Source organism: Rhincodon typus, chromosome 9, assembly GCF_021869965.1.
Source record: "Rhincodon typus isolate 14 chromosome 9, sRhiTyp1.1, whole genome shotgun sequence".
Lineage (NCBI taxonomy): Eukaryota > Metazoa > Chordata > Chondrichthyes > Orectolobiformes > Rhincodontidae > Rhincodon > Rhincodon typus.
The window spans coordinates 13669121-13686555 of record NC_063340.1 but is presented as its reverse complement, the minus strand read 5'-3'; the positions used below and the strand labels follow the sequence as shown (position 1 = coordinate 13686555).

Here is a 17435-nt window from a genome sequence, read left to right as displayed (position 1 = left end):
GAGGGACCACTCTCTCCGGGACTCCCTTGTCCGCTCCACAATCCCCTCCAGCCCCACCACACCTGGCACCTTTCCCTGCAACCGCAGGAAGTGCTACACCTGCCCCTACACCTCCCACCTCACCCCCATCCAAGGCCCCAAGAAGACTTTCCACATCAAGCAGATGTTGACCTGCACATCTGCTAATGTGGTATACTGCATCCGCTGTTCCAGTTGTGGCCTCCTCGACATCGGGGAAACCAAGCGGAGGCTTGGGGACCGCTTTGCAGAACACCTACGCTCGGTTCGCACTAAACAACTGCACCTCCCAGTCGCGAACCATTTCAACTCCCCCTCCCATTCCTAAGACGACATGTCCATCCTGGGCCTCCTGCAGTGCCACAACGATGCTACCCGAAGGTTGCAGGAACAGCAACTCATACTCCGCTTGGGAACCCTGCAGCCCAATGGTATCAATGTGGACTTCACAAGCTTCAAAATCTCCCCTCCCCCTACCGCATCCCAAAACCAGCCCAGCTCGTCCCTGCCTCCCTAACCTGTCCTTCCTCCCACCTATCCCCTCCTCCCACCCCAAGCCCCACCCCCATCTCCTACCTACTAACCTCATCCCGCCCCCTTGACCTGTCCGTCCTCCCTGGACTGACCTATCTCCTCCCTACCTCTCCACCTACACTCACCTCTACTGGCTCCATCCCTGCCTCTTTGACCTGTCTGTCTCCTCTCCACCTATCTTCTTCTCTATCCATCTTCTATCCGCTTCCCCCTCTCTCCCTATTTATTTCAGAACCCCCTTCCCCTCCCCCATTTCTGAAGAAAGGTCTAGGCCCGAAACGTCAGCCTTCCTGCTCCTCTGATGCTGCTTGGCCTGCTGTGTTCATCCAGCCCTGCACCTTGTTATCTCACATTCTCCAGCATCTGCAGTTCCTGCTATCTCTGAAACCAATATGAAGCATTCTCTTTTCCAATATTCTCAAGATTAGAGAGTGGATATCCTAAAACAAGGTCTCTACTTATTACTATTCAATATCACAAGTCTCTTTTTTTTGACCCAACACTTAAGTTAGCTCATATATTTTGAATTGCTGAAGTGGTTTACTGTAAGCAATTAGCTGTTTTTTTGAATGTCTGTGCCAAAAATTAAAAGGACAGTTCCTTCCCTTAAACCAGAGAAGATCTAAGTTGATACAAGAGCAGAGGGACTTCTGGGTTCAAGTGCATAACTTTCTGAAGAAAGCCAGGCAAATTGAAATGGCTGTTAAGTACGCTTACAGAATCCTTGGGTTTATAAATTGAGGGATATAGTATATAAATGCAAGGACTAGGTGCTTCTCCAACGCTACAAGTCAAAGTCTACATTTGGAGTACTGTGTTCAGTCTGGGCACCTTATTTAAGAAAGTATGTTAAAGCCCTGGAGAGATTTCAAAGGAGATTTACTACAATTATACGAGGAATGAGGAATTTTAGATACAAGGAAAGATTAGAGAAGGTAGGCTTATCTTCCTTGGAGCAGACACAATTAAGAGGTTATCTTACTGAAATGTTCAAAATTATGAACAATTTTAGTAGGGTAAAGTAGGATATTCTCTTCCCATTCTTGGTATGTCAGTATCTAGGGGTCACAATTTCAAGATTGTCAGCAAGAGAGCTAGGAGTGAGATGAGGAGAAACTTCTTTACTCAGAGAGTTGTTAGGATTTGGAATGCGCTGCCTGGCAGAGTATTGGAGGTGGATTCCATAGGAGATTTCAGAAGAGAGCTGGTTATATTTTTGAAAGTGGTGAATTTAGAGATAGGACTAGAGATAGGGCTGGAAGATGGAACTACCTGGTTAGCTCTTTCAGGAGCCAGTATAGACTTAAAAACAGAAATTGCTGGAAAAGTTTAGGAGGTCTGGCAGCATCTGTGGAGAGAAATCAGAGTTAACATTTGGGGTCCAATGACCCTTTCTCAGAACAGTACAGACACAATGTGCCGAATGGTATCCCTCTGTACTGTAAAATTTTATGATTATACAGCATGTGTTTCCCCAGAACCAACTTTTATTCAATCTGTCACAAAGAATTGTGTTGGCCCCAAAGTTTGAAGTTGTAATGCAAAAGTCTACAATGTTTTCAGTTTACATACAGAGTGATTTTCTGATTTAAGTGGCAATAGGCATGTTAGCCATTCTACATTTTATTTTTACTAGGATGGAACTCCAATTCAGGCAATTGTTGCTGAGGTTCTACAAGAAATTGTGGGAATTGCTATCATCAGGAATGAAGAGGTATCAATTAATTTATAACATTGTACAAATTTTACTGGAAACACATTTTAGCTTTTTTTAAGAATAACATCTGTGTAATAACATCTCTGAACAGGTTGATTAGAAAATATCTCCTTCAACTATCCAATAGTTTTTAACAGCACAGGAGTATTAACCTGGGTTCAAATCCTACCTGCTCCAGAGGTAATAACATCTATGAACAAATTGATTAGAGAAAAAAAATGCATTATTCAGTCACTAAGGAATCAAAGCACTTGTAATTATCAAAAATAAACCTAAACTGTCTGATGTACAATTTTTACCCCACTGCCATTCCCAATTGGGTTCAATTTGAATTATTTTACTCCTTATCCTTACTTCCCTATTATATGATGAGACGTAAAGCTGAAACAAATGTTTCAAAATCCAGTGGGTATCATAATATTTATGGAAAGTAACCGTTTCTGCATGATTAGCGTACATATTAAAGGAAACCCAACCATTATTGAAATATTAATAACAGTGGAAGTACATGGGAGCAAATATATTGACAATGCCCAAATTCATTTCAATATATTGACCTTGGGCCATGGAGATGACAGACCAATGTTTAAACTACTGTGTCACACATTTTGCATGTACAACTTGTAATATTTTCCATTAGCCATCATATCAGAAGCCTAAGTATACGATTTGGAGTTGATTTTAGCTGATTTTAATGTTTTGGGATGGCTGCAAGGCTATGGTAGACAATCAATGACTAATTATTTAGGTCTTCCATTCCATTGACATCGGGAAAGGAGAATTAGATAGGATCTGTAATTGTGGGTGAACTACTACTGCCAGTTTTCCACCACTGTTGAAACTTAAAATCAATCCTATGTGTGAGCATTATTAAAATTTTCACAAACTACCCCAGATATGTTGTATGGTATATATTGGAAAGATGTTAGTAATTTTTGCAGAATGCGGATGTAGTTGGCAATGAATTTCAATAGCAATAAACGTGAATTATAACTGCATAGTAGTATCACAACAAAATTTTATGAATAGCTCGTGAAATTCCAATGGCAGTTCGTTTAGGCATCAGAAAAATGCCAGCTAAAATACCAAAACATTTTTATTAGCCAGGAATACATAAAGATCTTGTGAAATTTTGCCAGACATATCATACATGTAGTGGAGAAACCTCAACCACCAATTAAACTTCCACCTTTAATTCTGATACCAGATTTCAACAACCATTTATCAGGATCTTAATAGAATGTTTAGGACCCCCACCAGAAACCAAGAGTGGAAATCCTTTAAAAATTATGAATGTGTCAACAAGATTTTCCGAAGCAGTGCCTTTGGAGAAAATTGCAGCTAAAATGGTAGTGGAAAAGTTAATTTCGTATTTTACAAGATATAGGTTACCCAAATAAATACAGTCAGATCAAAGTTCAAATTTTCTATCACAAATATTCAAAGGAAACAGTAAGAAAAATTCCAATGGACCATCCATAGTTAACTAGAAATGTTTAAGATCGTATCAAACTTAAAGGAAAAGCATACATTTGTGTGAAGACAGTTGACAGATCGGAAGATTGGTCAGAATATTTTTAAAAAAGTAAAGACCAAAAAATTCACAAAGAGCAAAATGTTAGAGTATGAGAGAAAGCTAGTCAGAAATATAAAACAGATAGTAAGAATATCTATAAATGTTTAAAGAATAAAATTGTTAACAAAGTGAGCATTAAGACTGGAGAATTAATAATGGAAAATAAGGAAACAAAAGATGAATAGAACAAGAATTCTGCATCAGGCTTCACTACAGAAGTAACAACCCGGAAACAGTGACATATCAAGAATGGAAGGGAGGGAGAGTCTCAGGAAAATCACAGTGATCAGAAAAATGCTACTGAGTGAATTATTGAAAATGCAGATGACAAGTGTCATGTCAATGAGGAGGCAATGCCTAGTGGTATTATCGTGTTGGACTGTTAATCCAGAGACCCAGGTAATGTTCTGGGGACCTGGGTTTGAATCCCACCATGGCAGATGGTGAAATTTGAATTCAATAAATATATGGAATTAAAAGAGTCTAATGAAGACCATGAATCCATTGTTGATTATTGGAAAAGCCCATTTGGTTCACTAATGTCCTTTAGGGAAGGATGCTGCCATCCTTACTTGGCCTACATCTGACTCCAGACCCACAGCAATGTGGTTGACTTTTAACTGCCCTCTGGGCAATTAGGGATGGGCAATAACTGTTGGTCTAGCCAGAGATGCCCACATCCCATGAATGATAAAAAAAAATGTCCTGGTAGACCTCATCCTAAAGTTCTAAAATAAGTTACTAGTGAGGTAATTGATGCATTGGTTTTAATCTTCCAAAAATCACTTGATTTGGGGATGGTCCCAAAGTTTGGGAGATAATGGATTATTCCATTATTCAAAAAGGGAGGAGACTAATTAGCTTCATTTCAGTTAGCTTAATTTCTGCAAAAATTTAGAAGCTATTATTAAAGAAGTAATAGCAGGACAATTGAATAAGTTCAAAGCAATTGGACGGAGTCGACATGGTTTTATATGAGGGAAATATGTTTGACCAAGTTATTGGAGTTCTTTGCTGGGATAACATGATTTGGATAAAGGTCTATTGGTGGATGTACTGAATTATATTTCCAGAAGGCATTTGATAAGGTGCACATCCCAGGTTATGGTGTAGGTGGTAGCATTTTGGCACGGTTAGATTAGCTGGCTAACAGGAAGCAGAAAGTAAATAAGTCTTTTTCTAAAAGTTGCCGTAGAGATCAATGCTGGATCTCAACTGTTTACAATTTATATAAATGATTCAGATGAAGGGACAGAAGAGGAAGATATGGTTGCAAAGTTTGCTGGCAACACAAGATAGATAGGAAAGTGAAGAGCACACAAGAAGATTATGTAAAGATATTGATAGGTTAAGTGATTGGGAAAATATGTGGCAAATGGTGTATAATATGCAAAGATGTGAAACTGTCTATTTTGGCAGGAAGAATAAAAGGTATGTTAAATGGTGAAAGATTGCAGAGTTCTAAGATATAATGGGATCTGGGTGTCCTTGTGTATGAATCACAAGAGATTATTATGCAGGTACAGCAAGTAATTAGGAAAGCTAATAGAATATAATCATTTATCTCAAGGAGAAATGAATACAAAAGCCAAAGAGGTTACGCTCAGTTATATAGAATCCTGTTCCAACCCATGTTCTGTGCACAATATTGGTCACCTTATTTAAAAATGGATATAAATGCTTTGTAGTTGGAGAAGATTTATTAGGCTAATACCTGAAACAGGGGACTTGTCCTATGAGGACAGGTTGTACAGACTAGATTTGCATCCACTGGAGTTTAGAAGAGTAAGAGTGATTGAAATATAGAGGATCTCAAAGGGTCTTGACAGGGTGGACGTAGAGTGTATGTTGCCTCTTATGGAAGCATCTGAAATTAGGGGTCACTATTTATAAATCATGGATATTAAACCAGGTAATATGTATTTCTCTTAGAAGGTCATGAGTCTTTGAAACCCTTTTCCTGAAAAGGTGTTCGAAGCAAAGTCCATGAATATTTTTAAGGCAGAGATAGGCCAGTATTTTGAGTTTAGTTCAGAATCAGGTTTCAATTCAAAAGAACAGTTTCATACTCACAGAAGGCCAGATTAGTTTATGGAGTCTGTAAGCCCTAAGAATTTGTGCAGAAGTTTTCACCCTGTCGGAACTGAAAAGACGTTTAACTTATCAGGACTGTGCGCATCCAGCTGAAAAGGAACCCAGATCATCTGAACTGTAAACTCTCAAGCTCATCAAAACTGACAAGAGTCTGTTAAGTAAAAATGAAAGAGTTAAGTTAGGAGTGGCATTTTACTGGGATTCAGTATCTTGTAAGAATATTCATAGGAAAAATGTTGAATTTTATTTTGCTGTTAATGTTAAAAGAGCAGTTCTTGGTCACCCTGTTACAGGAAGGATATTATTAAACTGGAGGGTTTGAGTTACAAAATAGGCTGGATAGGCATTTTTTACGGGAGCATAGGAGCTTGAGGGGTGACCTTATAGAGGTTTAGAGAATCATGAGGGGTATAGATAATGTGAATAGCAAAAGTCTTTTCCCTAAGGTGGGGGAGTTCAAAACTAGGGGATGTATTTTTAATATGAGACGAGAAAGATTTTAAAAGTCATGAGTGCAACTTTTTTACACAGAGAGTGCTTAGTGTATAGAATGAACCTTCAGAGGAAGTGATGGATGCAGGTACAGTTACAGCATTTAAAAGATATTTGGATAAGTACATGAGTAGGAAAGGTTTAGAGGGATATAGGCTAAATGCAGGCAGGTGGGACTATTTACTTTGGGAACATGGTTGGCATGGACTAGTTGGACCGATGGGTCTGTTTCCATGCAGTATGACTCTATTGTGTATATAAATATATATAAATAGAAGTGTATATATTGTTTGTTCTTTCTTTTATGTGTTTGGGTTCTTTTGTTAAAGAATATTGGAAGCCTCTTATGAATATGTTGCATGTCTAACCACCACATAAATCAACTGCAAAATTAAATTTACAATCCACCAAGCCAAGTTTTACTCTGAGATTTGATTCGTCCAGCATTATCATCATCTAAGATTATAACAAGATGTACAAAATTTTACAAGGATAATGTCAAAACTGGGAGTGTGTACTTATTAAGATAGACTGAATGAACTTGGCTCTTCATTCTTGAAAGTTGACGGCTGAGAGGTGACCAACTAGTGATTTCTTAAACCAAGAAAGGTTTGGTAAAGTCTACATGCGGAAGACATGTTATGGGAGAGATTAAAACCGGGGACCATAAATATAAGATCGTCACCAGTAAATCCAACAAGGAATTCAGGATAATCTACTTTATCCAGAGAACGGGACAAATATGGTAATTGAGGCAAATCACATAGTTGCATTTAAGAGGAAGCTAGATAAGCACATGAAGGAGAAAGGAATGGAAGGAATGGCTGAGAACATTAGTTGAAGAGAAGTGGGAAGTAGCTCATGTGGTGCATCGATACGGACAGAGATCCAATAGGCCTAATGGTCTATTTTTGTGCTGTAAATTCAAAACACTTTAAAGTAACTCTATTGTATGCCATTTTGCATTGGGAAATCAACATCCACATATGGTTTCAGTATGTGTTAGAAGAATGAACTAACTTTTATAGAGGAAGTGCATCCATCATAAAATTAATTTTTGTGAGGCTTTGCTCCATGGCCTTTCTTAGTCTCAGTGCTAGTAGCGGAATCTTACAATATATATACTGTGTGTTTCATGCAGCCAATCTCTCAGTAGGTACATTTCAAATCTTCTCTCAAACATTAATTTATGACTGTTCAATTTAAAAATATTCCCTTTTCTGCAATAGCTTAGATATTCTTTCTTATGATCAGTGTGAATTTTATTCTCCTAGCAAATTGAATATATCCGTTCGCATTATAACATCGAAAACTTTATCTACTTTGACCATCACCAACGTGAAGAACATGGGCACCTCTATCACTTTGCTTTGAACCCAATTTTCCATCATTATACCAGACATTTTCTCAAAGAAATACTTCGGATTACTTTTAAGTCTTGCCTATACTACCCTGTTTATCCAAGATTATTACTTAAAAAGGTAAAACAACATTGTTATTACATTTATCAGATATTGCATTATTCCAGTTATAAATGAATTATATACAACTTAATTTATTAAAATATGTATTTTATTTTTTATCTATATGTACAGAAATTGTCAGCAAAATGTCAAGAATGCACATTTGTGAACTACATGATTTATTATGCACAAATTTGGACATGGATATATGCACTTGATTAGGTTTAAATATTGACTTGGTGCAAAATTAAATGTACCTAAACTAAAGATGTTTCTGATAATTTTTAAATTAAATATGGCTGATTTGTACTAAGCAGAGAAATTTTTCATTTGGTAATTGTCATGCATTGTCAGTATAAGTTTATCGTTTACTTTTTTACAATTTCCATAGAGGCAACAATATTATTATTTATGATTCAAATTTAGGCTTATTGGTTCCAACCTAAAAAGGGAAACCCAGACCTAAACTTCAGTGATATTTCAGACTCTTTGGCTTAAACGTTCTTGAGCTTTGCACAATTTATTTCAGATTTATTGAGAATCAAATTAGTTAATTTCACATTACTTTCTGGAAACAACCGTAATTTTTTCTCTTTCAGGTAAACAGTCCATATGCTCATTCCCTCACATCTGCCCTTAATTATCTAATTCCCGTGCGCCGGAGACGGCAGGTTGTCTATCCATTGGACCAGCTTGCCATTAATGCTCCATCAAAGCGAATCACTCAGAAAAAGGTGGGTGAAAGGAATTGTAACAGGAAGATGCACTGTGCCAACCAGTTTTATGGTTATGAGGATTTGGTTTCTATTTAAGGTTTTAGCAAAAAGAAGTAGAGATTCCAGAATCTATAAACTATTTATGGAGCCTTCTGTAAGGCCAAATGGCAAACAATCTCTATGTTCATATTTTAATCATTTAGAAACATCTTTATACTTAACTTCTAATGTTGCATTAATGGCCATTGGGACAAGGAACATTAGAGGAAAAAAGGCCATCGTTATATAATGCTTTTCATGACAACCAAATGCCTCAAAATCTTTTTCATTACCACCAGAGGTCTAAAATGCTTCACAACTAATTATATAAATTTGAATTTTAGTGAAATCTCTAGTGCCAAAAAGTGGCAGCCAATTCATGCCAAGTAAACTCATATGATCAGCAGTTAAAGATCAGGTAATCTGATTTTGTGATGCTGAATGAGGGATTGAGATTGACCAGAACACTAGGGCTAACTCCATTACTCTTCTTTGAAATAATGCTGTGGCATACATTGCATTCATCAAAGCAGACAGATCGTGTTTGATTTAATGTCTCATCCAACATCCAGCACCTCCAATAGTGCAGTCCTCCTTCAATACTGCACTGGAGTGACAGACCTGATTCTTTTGTGTTCAAGCCCTGCAGTTGAACTTAAACTAGGAGCCTAGTGACTCAGGTGAGAGTGCTACCAACTGTGAGCCTTGCTGACACAGTACATTTATTATAGAACAGGTGGAACATTTTGTTGTTAGTTTCCATTATCTGTAATTTTGTGGTTTCAGATAGTACTTAATGAGTTGTTTGCAACTTTTTGACTTTTCCTGCTGCCTAGCCTTTGTTCAAAGCTTACTTCTTGACATGTAGCCATGATCATAAATTTGTTATTAGGGCTGTGGAAATTTTAATTAGAGTAAATTTTAAATAAGGGGGGCTATTATAAGAACACTTATGATTTGTAAATATTTATATACATTCCTTGTTGAATAGCTGCAAGTGCACTACTACTAACTTCTAGTGGCCTCAATAAAGCTTACCGAACTTAATATTTCTGCCTTTTCTCTTGGAAATTTTAGTGCTATTTGGCATTGTCATTCATACTGCATTCTCATCCAAACTCAAGGAAAAGGTGCAGCAGTACTATTTTAACTGCGCCATGATTTTTTGTTTACATTTCAATGCCAACTGATTTTTTTTTCAGGCATCAAGTTGTAAATATGCATACCATTGATAGGATTACTCATGTTCATAGTCATAATTCTGAGTCAGCAGACTCCATTCATCAGAAAGAACTTTATAATTAACTTGATCAATAAACTGAGCTACTTTATTGAAGCACTGTCTAAAAGATAACCTATTTTTATTTAAAGGTTAGATCATGTATTGAACAGAACAAGGTGCACAGTCATAGCTTATATGATAGCATGACAAGAACAGAATAATCCAAAAAAGCAACACGTTTAACTGAAGATTTTCAGCATTTTCTTTCTCTTCTTTAAAAATGGGAGTTGTAGATAGTTACACCTTGCTGAAACTTTCAAAAGGTGGTAACGGTTGTGCTGTTGGTGGGGCATGTGATGTTTATTGAATTTGACAAGTCATTTCAGACTTAGTATTGGTACAGATGAGACACAAACCTAAATGTCTGAACATGATGTGACAAATTGTATTAAAAAAATGCAAAAAGACAGAAAGAAGATGCTCCACTTCCAAACTACGAAGAACCAAAAGTTACCCATACTCGTTGAGAAGTAGGAGGGAAAAGTAATAGCAGGCATAGGGCTCTTGGAACACTAAAAACCCTCATTACAACTCACTGGAGCTTTAAAAAAGGCTTGCTTTACTGAAATAAAGCCCTGTAAGAGAAAGCACAATGTCTATTATCATAAGCATCAATTCGAATTGATGCTTGTGATAATGGACAATGTGCTTTCACTTACAGAGGTTTTTTCTTCAGGAAAGCAAGCCTTTATTAAAGACCCCATTCTTTGAATATTGCATGATTATTTTAAGCTAACTTTTAACCTGTAATCTAGGGGTCAATTAGCTCAGGTGGATGGTTACTGTGTTGTGCAGAATGACACCACTGTGGGTTTGGTTTATGTTTAGGCTGAGATCGACTTGGGACATGTATCCTTATCCTGTCCCTGAGAGAAGACAATAGTCAAAACTACTACTGTCAGAAATCGCCAAGAATACAACTTAGGATGAAATGTCAGCAGACGATATACTGAAGACCTGCCTTCAGGCAGAGTACACATGAATGAATGAATAAATCTTGTAATTAAGTGGAAGTTCATTAGAGCCATTATGCTTGAAAAAATATCATCAAGGTTATGTACCTTATGCAACTAACTGAAGCAATTAGTTATAATATAATTTTATCTATTTTCGTATTATATGAAATAAATTTACCATCTTTCACACAAAAAGTGCCATTGCACAAATAATCCTTTATACCAGTTAAAAGAAACACTTACTTCAGACTTTACAGCATTGTGTCATGGCCTTTCCTTCAATGCATAACATTAAAACCTCTTCCTCCACTTTAACAGGATCACAACTTTTATTTCAGCTATTCTTGCATCATCTGACAGTCAATGCTGAACTTTTAACCTTTATCTAAATCGCCAACAGCTTTTCTAGGAAGAACTTGCACATAATGTGTGTGAGTGCTAGAGCATTACAGTGGATCCCCTCATTTAAAAGGCCATATTCTGCATGAACAAGACCTGGAACTGGTCGAGATGCATTCTTTTCAATTCCAATGCATTAGCTTAGAATTAGATAGTATTGGTTAGGATGTGAACTGGATGATCCACAGATTGAAATGAGTTGAGGTGAAGTAATTAGCTATAGTCCACAAGGAACCATAGGATCACTGTCTGTTAAAGAGAAGCAAGTATTTATACAGATTGCGGATGACTACATGCATCAAACATGGACCAAAACAAGGAGTTAGCCCGCCATGAACTACTGCAGCCAAGACAAAGATTGTACCTGTAGTTGTGTATCTCACCAGTCAGCTATCAAGCCCACAGAGTATGTTTGAGCTGGAGGAAGATGTGAGAGTGTGACGCATTTCCATAATGGAAGAATTTCCCTGACTTCAGAGTCAAAGGGCTTAGAGCCTTGTACTTGCCTTAGGAGAAGATTTTTGGCTTTGAAATCAGGCCAGTCACCAAAATCTGTGTCAAGTCACAGAATGTAATAGGTGTGACTACACAGCTTACAGCCTTAATTGTTCAATATCATGGAAGCTTTTCTTTGGGTTGTAGACGTTAATCCAATGTTTAGAGCTTTATTGGAATCTACTGCTAACACTCCACCTAAAACGTGCCTAAAAACTGTTAGGTGCCTTCACCTCTATGGAAGAGCAAACAACTAACTTAGTGGCATTTTGAAATGGAGTAGGCCTAACCTTGCATATCAGCTTCTGGACAAAGGAGCCACGATAGAGGATACTGTTTCTCTGGATCTTAAAGCTGCCTTTAGACTATTCCTAATCAGCAGTAATATAAGCCAGAATATTATTTTTATTGGTTAAGTCTAAGTTGTGTCAAATTTTTAGTTTCAAGAAAGGCAATGTTAACCTATTTTCACTTAAGGCTATTATTTTAGAGTCGACCGTGCACTTAGATAATTCTTCGAGGTTAGAGCCTAAAGGGAAAGGTATACTTATTTATTTTTCACTTATGCAACTCATAATTATTATTTACATTGTCATGTAATAGCAATATGTTAATTCATGTCTAGGCTGAGTACTTGATTGAAAGATACTTTTGTGAAAAATTTGCTCTTTTATCAGATGAAGAGAAATTAAGATGATGAACAGAATCTTGTAGGATCCTGAACAACATGAGAATTGCATGAAAGTTTTCTTGACTTCGGGAGCAACTAGTTATATATTCCAACTAAGTTGTAGGTGTTGACACAAGATTCTTCCTAGGGAGTGGTGAGATACCTATTAAGCAATAATCCTCATCACCCTCATTAACTGCATTAATTCACAGCTGCCTATCCTACCATTCAATGCGAGAAAACTAGACACCAGAAATTCACAATGTGAAACTAATGACTCCAGCTCTCCACTTGCTCCTCTGGACCAGTGTCTTAGACACCTGGCAACAATGTCCCAGGGCACACTCTAGGGCATTGGCTGCATGCACCTTATGTCCATGGACACTGGCATCTGACATGTGCCACCCTCTCATGCCATCATGGTACATCTCTGATCCACTCACAGTACGGTTCTGTGCTTTGGAGTGCACTGGCACCAATCATTGATATTATACTGCAAGGACACTTGGTGCACTTGCACATCCACTCATCTGAAAGAATAGATCAGGCTGCATCGCAAAGCTGCTCACTTGCTCGCTTAATGCTCACACACTTTGCACCTACCTGCATGTTCACAGCATCCCTGCCTTGCCTTTCGTTGCCTTTTTGTACTTTGTTCCCTTAGCCACAGCTTAACAACTCATAGTACTACGTTACTTTGTCATTATTTAGTGCTGACAAAATACCAGGCTTATCCTGGTTGTTGACAGTAAACAGTCAAGCAAGTGGACATGTTTGCTGTACAGCAAATTGCTTCATTGATTGCACATGTGCACCATCTTCCAGCAGCAGTGTGCTTGAAACACATTGGATATGCTTCAAGCAAATAGCCATGTCTCAAAGTCTTTGGAGAGCAGTCCAGGGAGACACCCTTTAGTCAGGGTCTTCTGACACAGTAAATCAAGGGCACCATCACATACCAGTCCAAGGCACAATCAGATATCTGGTTGGGGTGGTCACCATCAGGAGATCTATACCCAACCAGTGAGTTACAATCAGCTCTGTAGGTCCAGTGCAGCCAGTCTGAGGAGTCATGGGAACAGGTCGCTCTACAGATATCAGTTAGAGGTCTCGTCACTAAACGTTTGGGGCTGCCTAATTGTTGCTCATGGGGATGGCCCACGATCAGTCCAGGGTCTCTGTCCACTCTATGTCAAGAGGGGAAGACATTACCAGGAGTCATTTCCATATAAGAGAGGCTGGGGAACTTAATGGTGGAGATCGGAGGCAGAATATTGGGATGCAGAGGGGATTACAATAATGAAGGGAGTTAACTCAATATATAAAGGGAAAGACAATAGAGCATGGATGGTAAGGGGTTATGCAAAATGGGGAGTGGTCATTGACGTTGAGCAGCACCCTGGCTTCAAGAGCTGACATGTTCTCCTCATGTGCCTGCAGTGGGGAAAGGCGGGGAAAGGCAGACAAATGCAGACTCTGATTGTTGACTGTTGATTCTGACCTTTTTCTCCAACCCCACACCCAGGCTGGCCTCTTTTCCCCAAAATCCATTGACGTCCATTTCTGTCTCCACCACCTAGCCAATCTTAACCTTGCTTTCTTAGTCTTTCTTGCCAAATACACCCTCTGTCTCACTCCTGTTGATCCTAATCTCTCTCGTTGTCCCTCCCCACTAATGGTGAACTCTCCATCTGTCACTTCACCTCCCAGACAATCATGGTTTCCCACCTCCTCCCATTGCAATCTTGAACTCTTCTTCCCTCTCAATCTCTTTTCCCCCTACCAGTTGTGGCTTCTCTTTCATCTCTCCTGATTCCAGCCTCTCTCTTACCTTTCTCTACAAATTGCAGCTTCCCATGTTGTTCTGTCAATTGTAGCTTTCCTCCCTATGCCCTTCAAGTCTCCTTTCTGATTGTGATATCTCTCGTTTCCACGACTGAACGTTGATTTCATCTCTGAATCTTCTGACCCCATTTAATGACCTATATCCTGACCATTCAATCATAGATTCCTTCACTTGTGGTTAATGACACAAATGTGGTAGGGAGCACAGATTCAGTGACTTCATTTTGGGGCCTTTAGTCAGTTGCACGGCACTTGAAAAGTGGACACATCTAATGGCTCAGGCACATTTCTCTTGTCATTGCAGAAACGTATTGTATACTCTCTCATAGAATATATTCTCTTCATAATGTATTTTTAAAATTTTTGCTTATTAAAATCAGTTTAAAGGGGAGCTGATAATTACCTTTTAAATATAGTTGTTAAAAATGCATTGTTCTCAAGTGGAGTTAACCAAATGAAGGAGTGTGAATGAAATGAAAAGTGTATAAAAATCTATAGTAAATCTAAGTTAATTGAATGATGCACAAAAGGAGGAATAAAGGGAAGCACAACTTTGTAAAACCAAAACAAAGATCACCATGATCTTACCAGTGATCCAGTTTGATCTCTCTTTGAGTGCCATGCTTAGTACATTGAACTAATGGGCCTTTGAAATAAGGTGTGCTCTGGGACCAAACCACCTAATCCTAAACTCTCTGAGGTCAATTACTGTATGCCTTGCTGAAGTGCAAGGAACAGTGATTACTGAAGCATGGCAGCTGAACTCTTCAGGGAGTTGTCTAATGTGCTTGAAATCTCTATATTCTGTTCCTCAATCTATTGTATTTTGTTTAAATTGTCCATGGGGAAAGAAATGCTGAAGTGCCATTTTCATTTTTTATTCAGGAGCAACAACATATTAAAATTACGTAATAGTTTATCTTTGATAAATATGAGGAATGACATAAACTCCAAATTACAACGCAAATTTATGAAGCACATCAGCATTAAATGTGCAAAGGGATTTTGTATGGTCGACATAAAGTTTATTTTGATAAATTTAGTGGGATATTATTGAATACTATAGGTAGATATCATCAAGCATGAACAAAATTTGATTTCGTTGAGAGTAACTGAGAGTGCCAAGGTGGGAGCAAGACTGATAAAACAAAGCATAAAGCTAAAATTGTTATAGTGCCAGCAGAGTAGTATTTGGTAGTGTGCTCTGATTTATTCTTGTATATTGAAATAGCATCAAGCAGAAAAAAATATTAATGCTGTTTCAGTTGGTGGTAAGCCACCTTCTTGAACCTCTGCGACCCATGTTACGTAGGAAGACTGACATTGTTATTAGGGTGGATGTTCCAAGATTTTGACCTAATGTCAGTCAAAGAATGGCAATTTAGTTCCAAGAACAGACAGACTGTGGCTTGGAGTACAACTTGCCAATGATGGTGTTTCCATGCATCTGCTGCCCTTGTCCTTCTAGCTGTGTAGAGGTTGCTGGTTTGAAAGGAATTGCTGCTAAAGTCACCTGGGTGAGTTGGTGCAGTACTGCTGCTTACTGTGCATTGGTGACGGAGGGAGTTAATGTTGAATGCAGCGGATGGAGAGCCAATCAAGTGGGATTCTTTGTCCAGATGGTGTCAAGCTTGTTGAGTGTTATTGGAGCTGCACTTATTCAGGCAAGTGGGGAATATTCCCTTTCAGCCCAGACTTCAGATAGAATCCCTACAGGGTGGAAACAGGCCCTTCGGCCCAACAAGTTCACACCAACCCATCACCTATAACCCACCTCATCTACACATTCCTGAACACTACAAGCAATTTAGCATGGTCAATCCGCCTAGTCTGCACATCTTTGGACTGTGGGCGCAAACTGGAGCACCCAGAGGAAACCCATGCAGGCAAAGGGAGAATGTGCAAACTCCACACAGACAGTCACCTGAGGGTGGAGTCGAAGCCGGGTCCCTGGTTCTGTGAGGCAGCACTTGTGCCTTTAAATGCTGGACAGGCTTTGGTGTGTCAGGAGATGAGTTGCTAACTGCAGAATTCCCAACCTCAAATATACTCTGTTAAAACCAGTATTTATATGGCTGGTACAATTTAGTTTCTGGTCAGTGGTTACCCCCAAAATATTGATAATGGTGGATTCAGTAATTATAGGCGATTTAATATTGAGAGGTAATAGTTAGATTCCTCCTTGTTTGAGATAGTCATTGTATGGTGTAAATGTTACTTGCCACCGATCAGCCCAAGCTAGGATTTTGTCCAGGTCTTACAGCATATCGACATGATTGTTTCAGTGTCCAAGAAGACATAAACGATGCTGAAACATTATACAATAATCCATAAAACAACCCCACTTCTGAACTTATGATGGAGGGAATCTCATAGATAAAGCAGTTGAAGATGGTTGGGCCTAGTACACTATCTTGAGGAATTCCTAAAGAGATTTTCTGGGATTGAGATGATTGGCCTCCAACAGCCACTATGATCTCCCTCTCAGCCATGTAAGACTTCAACCAGTGAAGGGTTTTCCCTGATTTTGATTGGCTCTAATTTGGCTAGGCCTCCTTAATGCCATTCTCACTCACTTGGTGTCAGGGGAAGTTTCTCCACATCACCTCTGGAGTTCACCTCTTCTGTCCATATTTGTAACAAGCCTGCAATGAAGGCAGGACCTGCTTGAACCTGGCAGAATCCAAGCTGAGCATCAGTGAGAAAATTATTGCTGAGTAACTGCTGTTTGCGAGCTGTCGATGACTCCTTGCATCACTTATGATCGAGAGTAAACTGATGTGATATTGGCTGTTCTGCTTTTTGTGCACAGGACATACCTAGCAAATTTTCACTTTGCCAGGTTGTAGCTGTATTGGAACAGCTTGGCTAAGGATGCACCTAGTTCTGGAGTAAACATGTTTATAATATTTTTGATATATTGTCAGAGCCCATAGCCTTTGTAGTATCCAGTACCTTCAGCAATTTCTTGATATCACAAGGATTGAATTAAACAAGCTGATGACTGACATCTGTCCTGCTGAGAACTTTAGAAAGAATGAATGGATCTAGTCAACTTGAATGAATCAGAAACAAAAACAGAATTTGCTGGTAAAGCTCAGCAGGTCTGGCAGCATCTGTGAAGAGAAATCAGAGTTAA

At 38.7% G+C, this 17435-nt stretch overlaps 1 protein-coding gene across 1 annotated transcript in view; it reads left to right on the top strand.

Annotated features, from left to right (window-relative positions):
* cfap61 (cilia and flagella associated protein 61) overlaps positions 1-17435 on the top strand; it is a 183179-nt gene that overhangs the window by 80920 nt on the left and 84824 nt on the right. Inside the window, exons 14-17 of the mRNA XM_048600915.1 lie at positions 2189-2266; positions 7706-7912; positions 8494-8628; positions 16386-16459. Of these exons, the coding sequence (XP_048456872.1) occupies positions 2189-2266; positions 7706-7912; positions 8494-8628; positions 16386-16459 (494 nt within the window). The remainder of the gene's footprint in view (positions 1-2188; positions 2267-7705; positions 7913-8493; positions 8629-16385; positions 16460-17435) is intronic.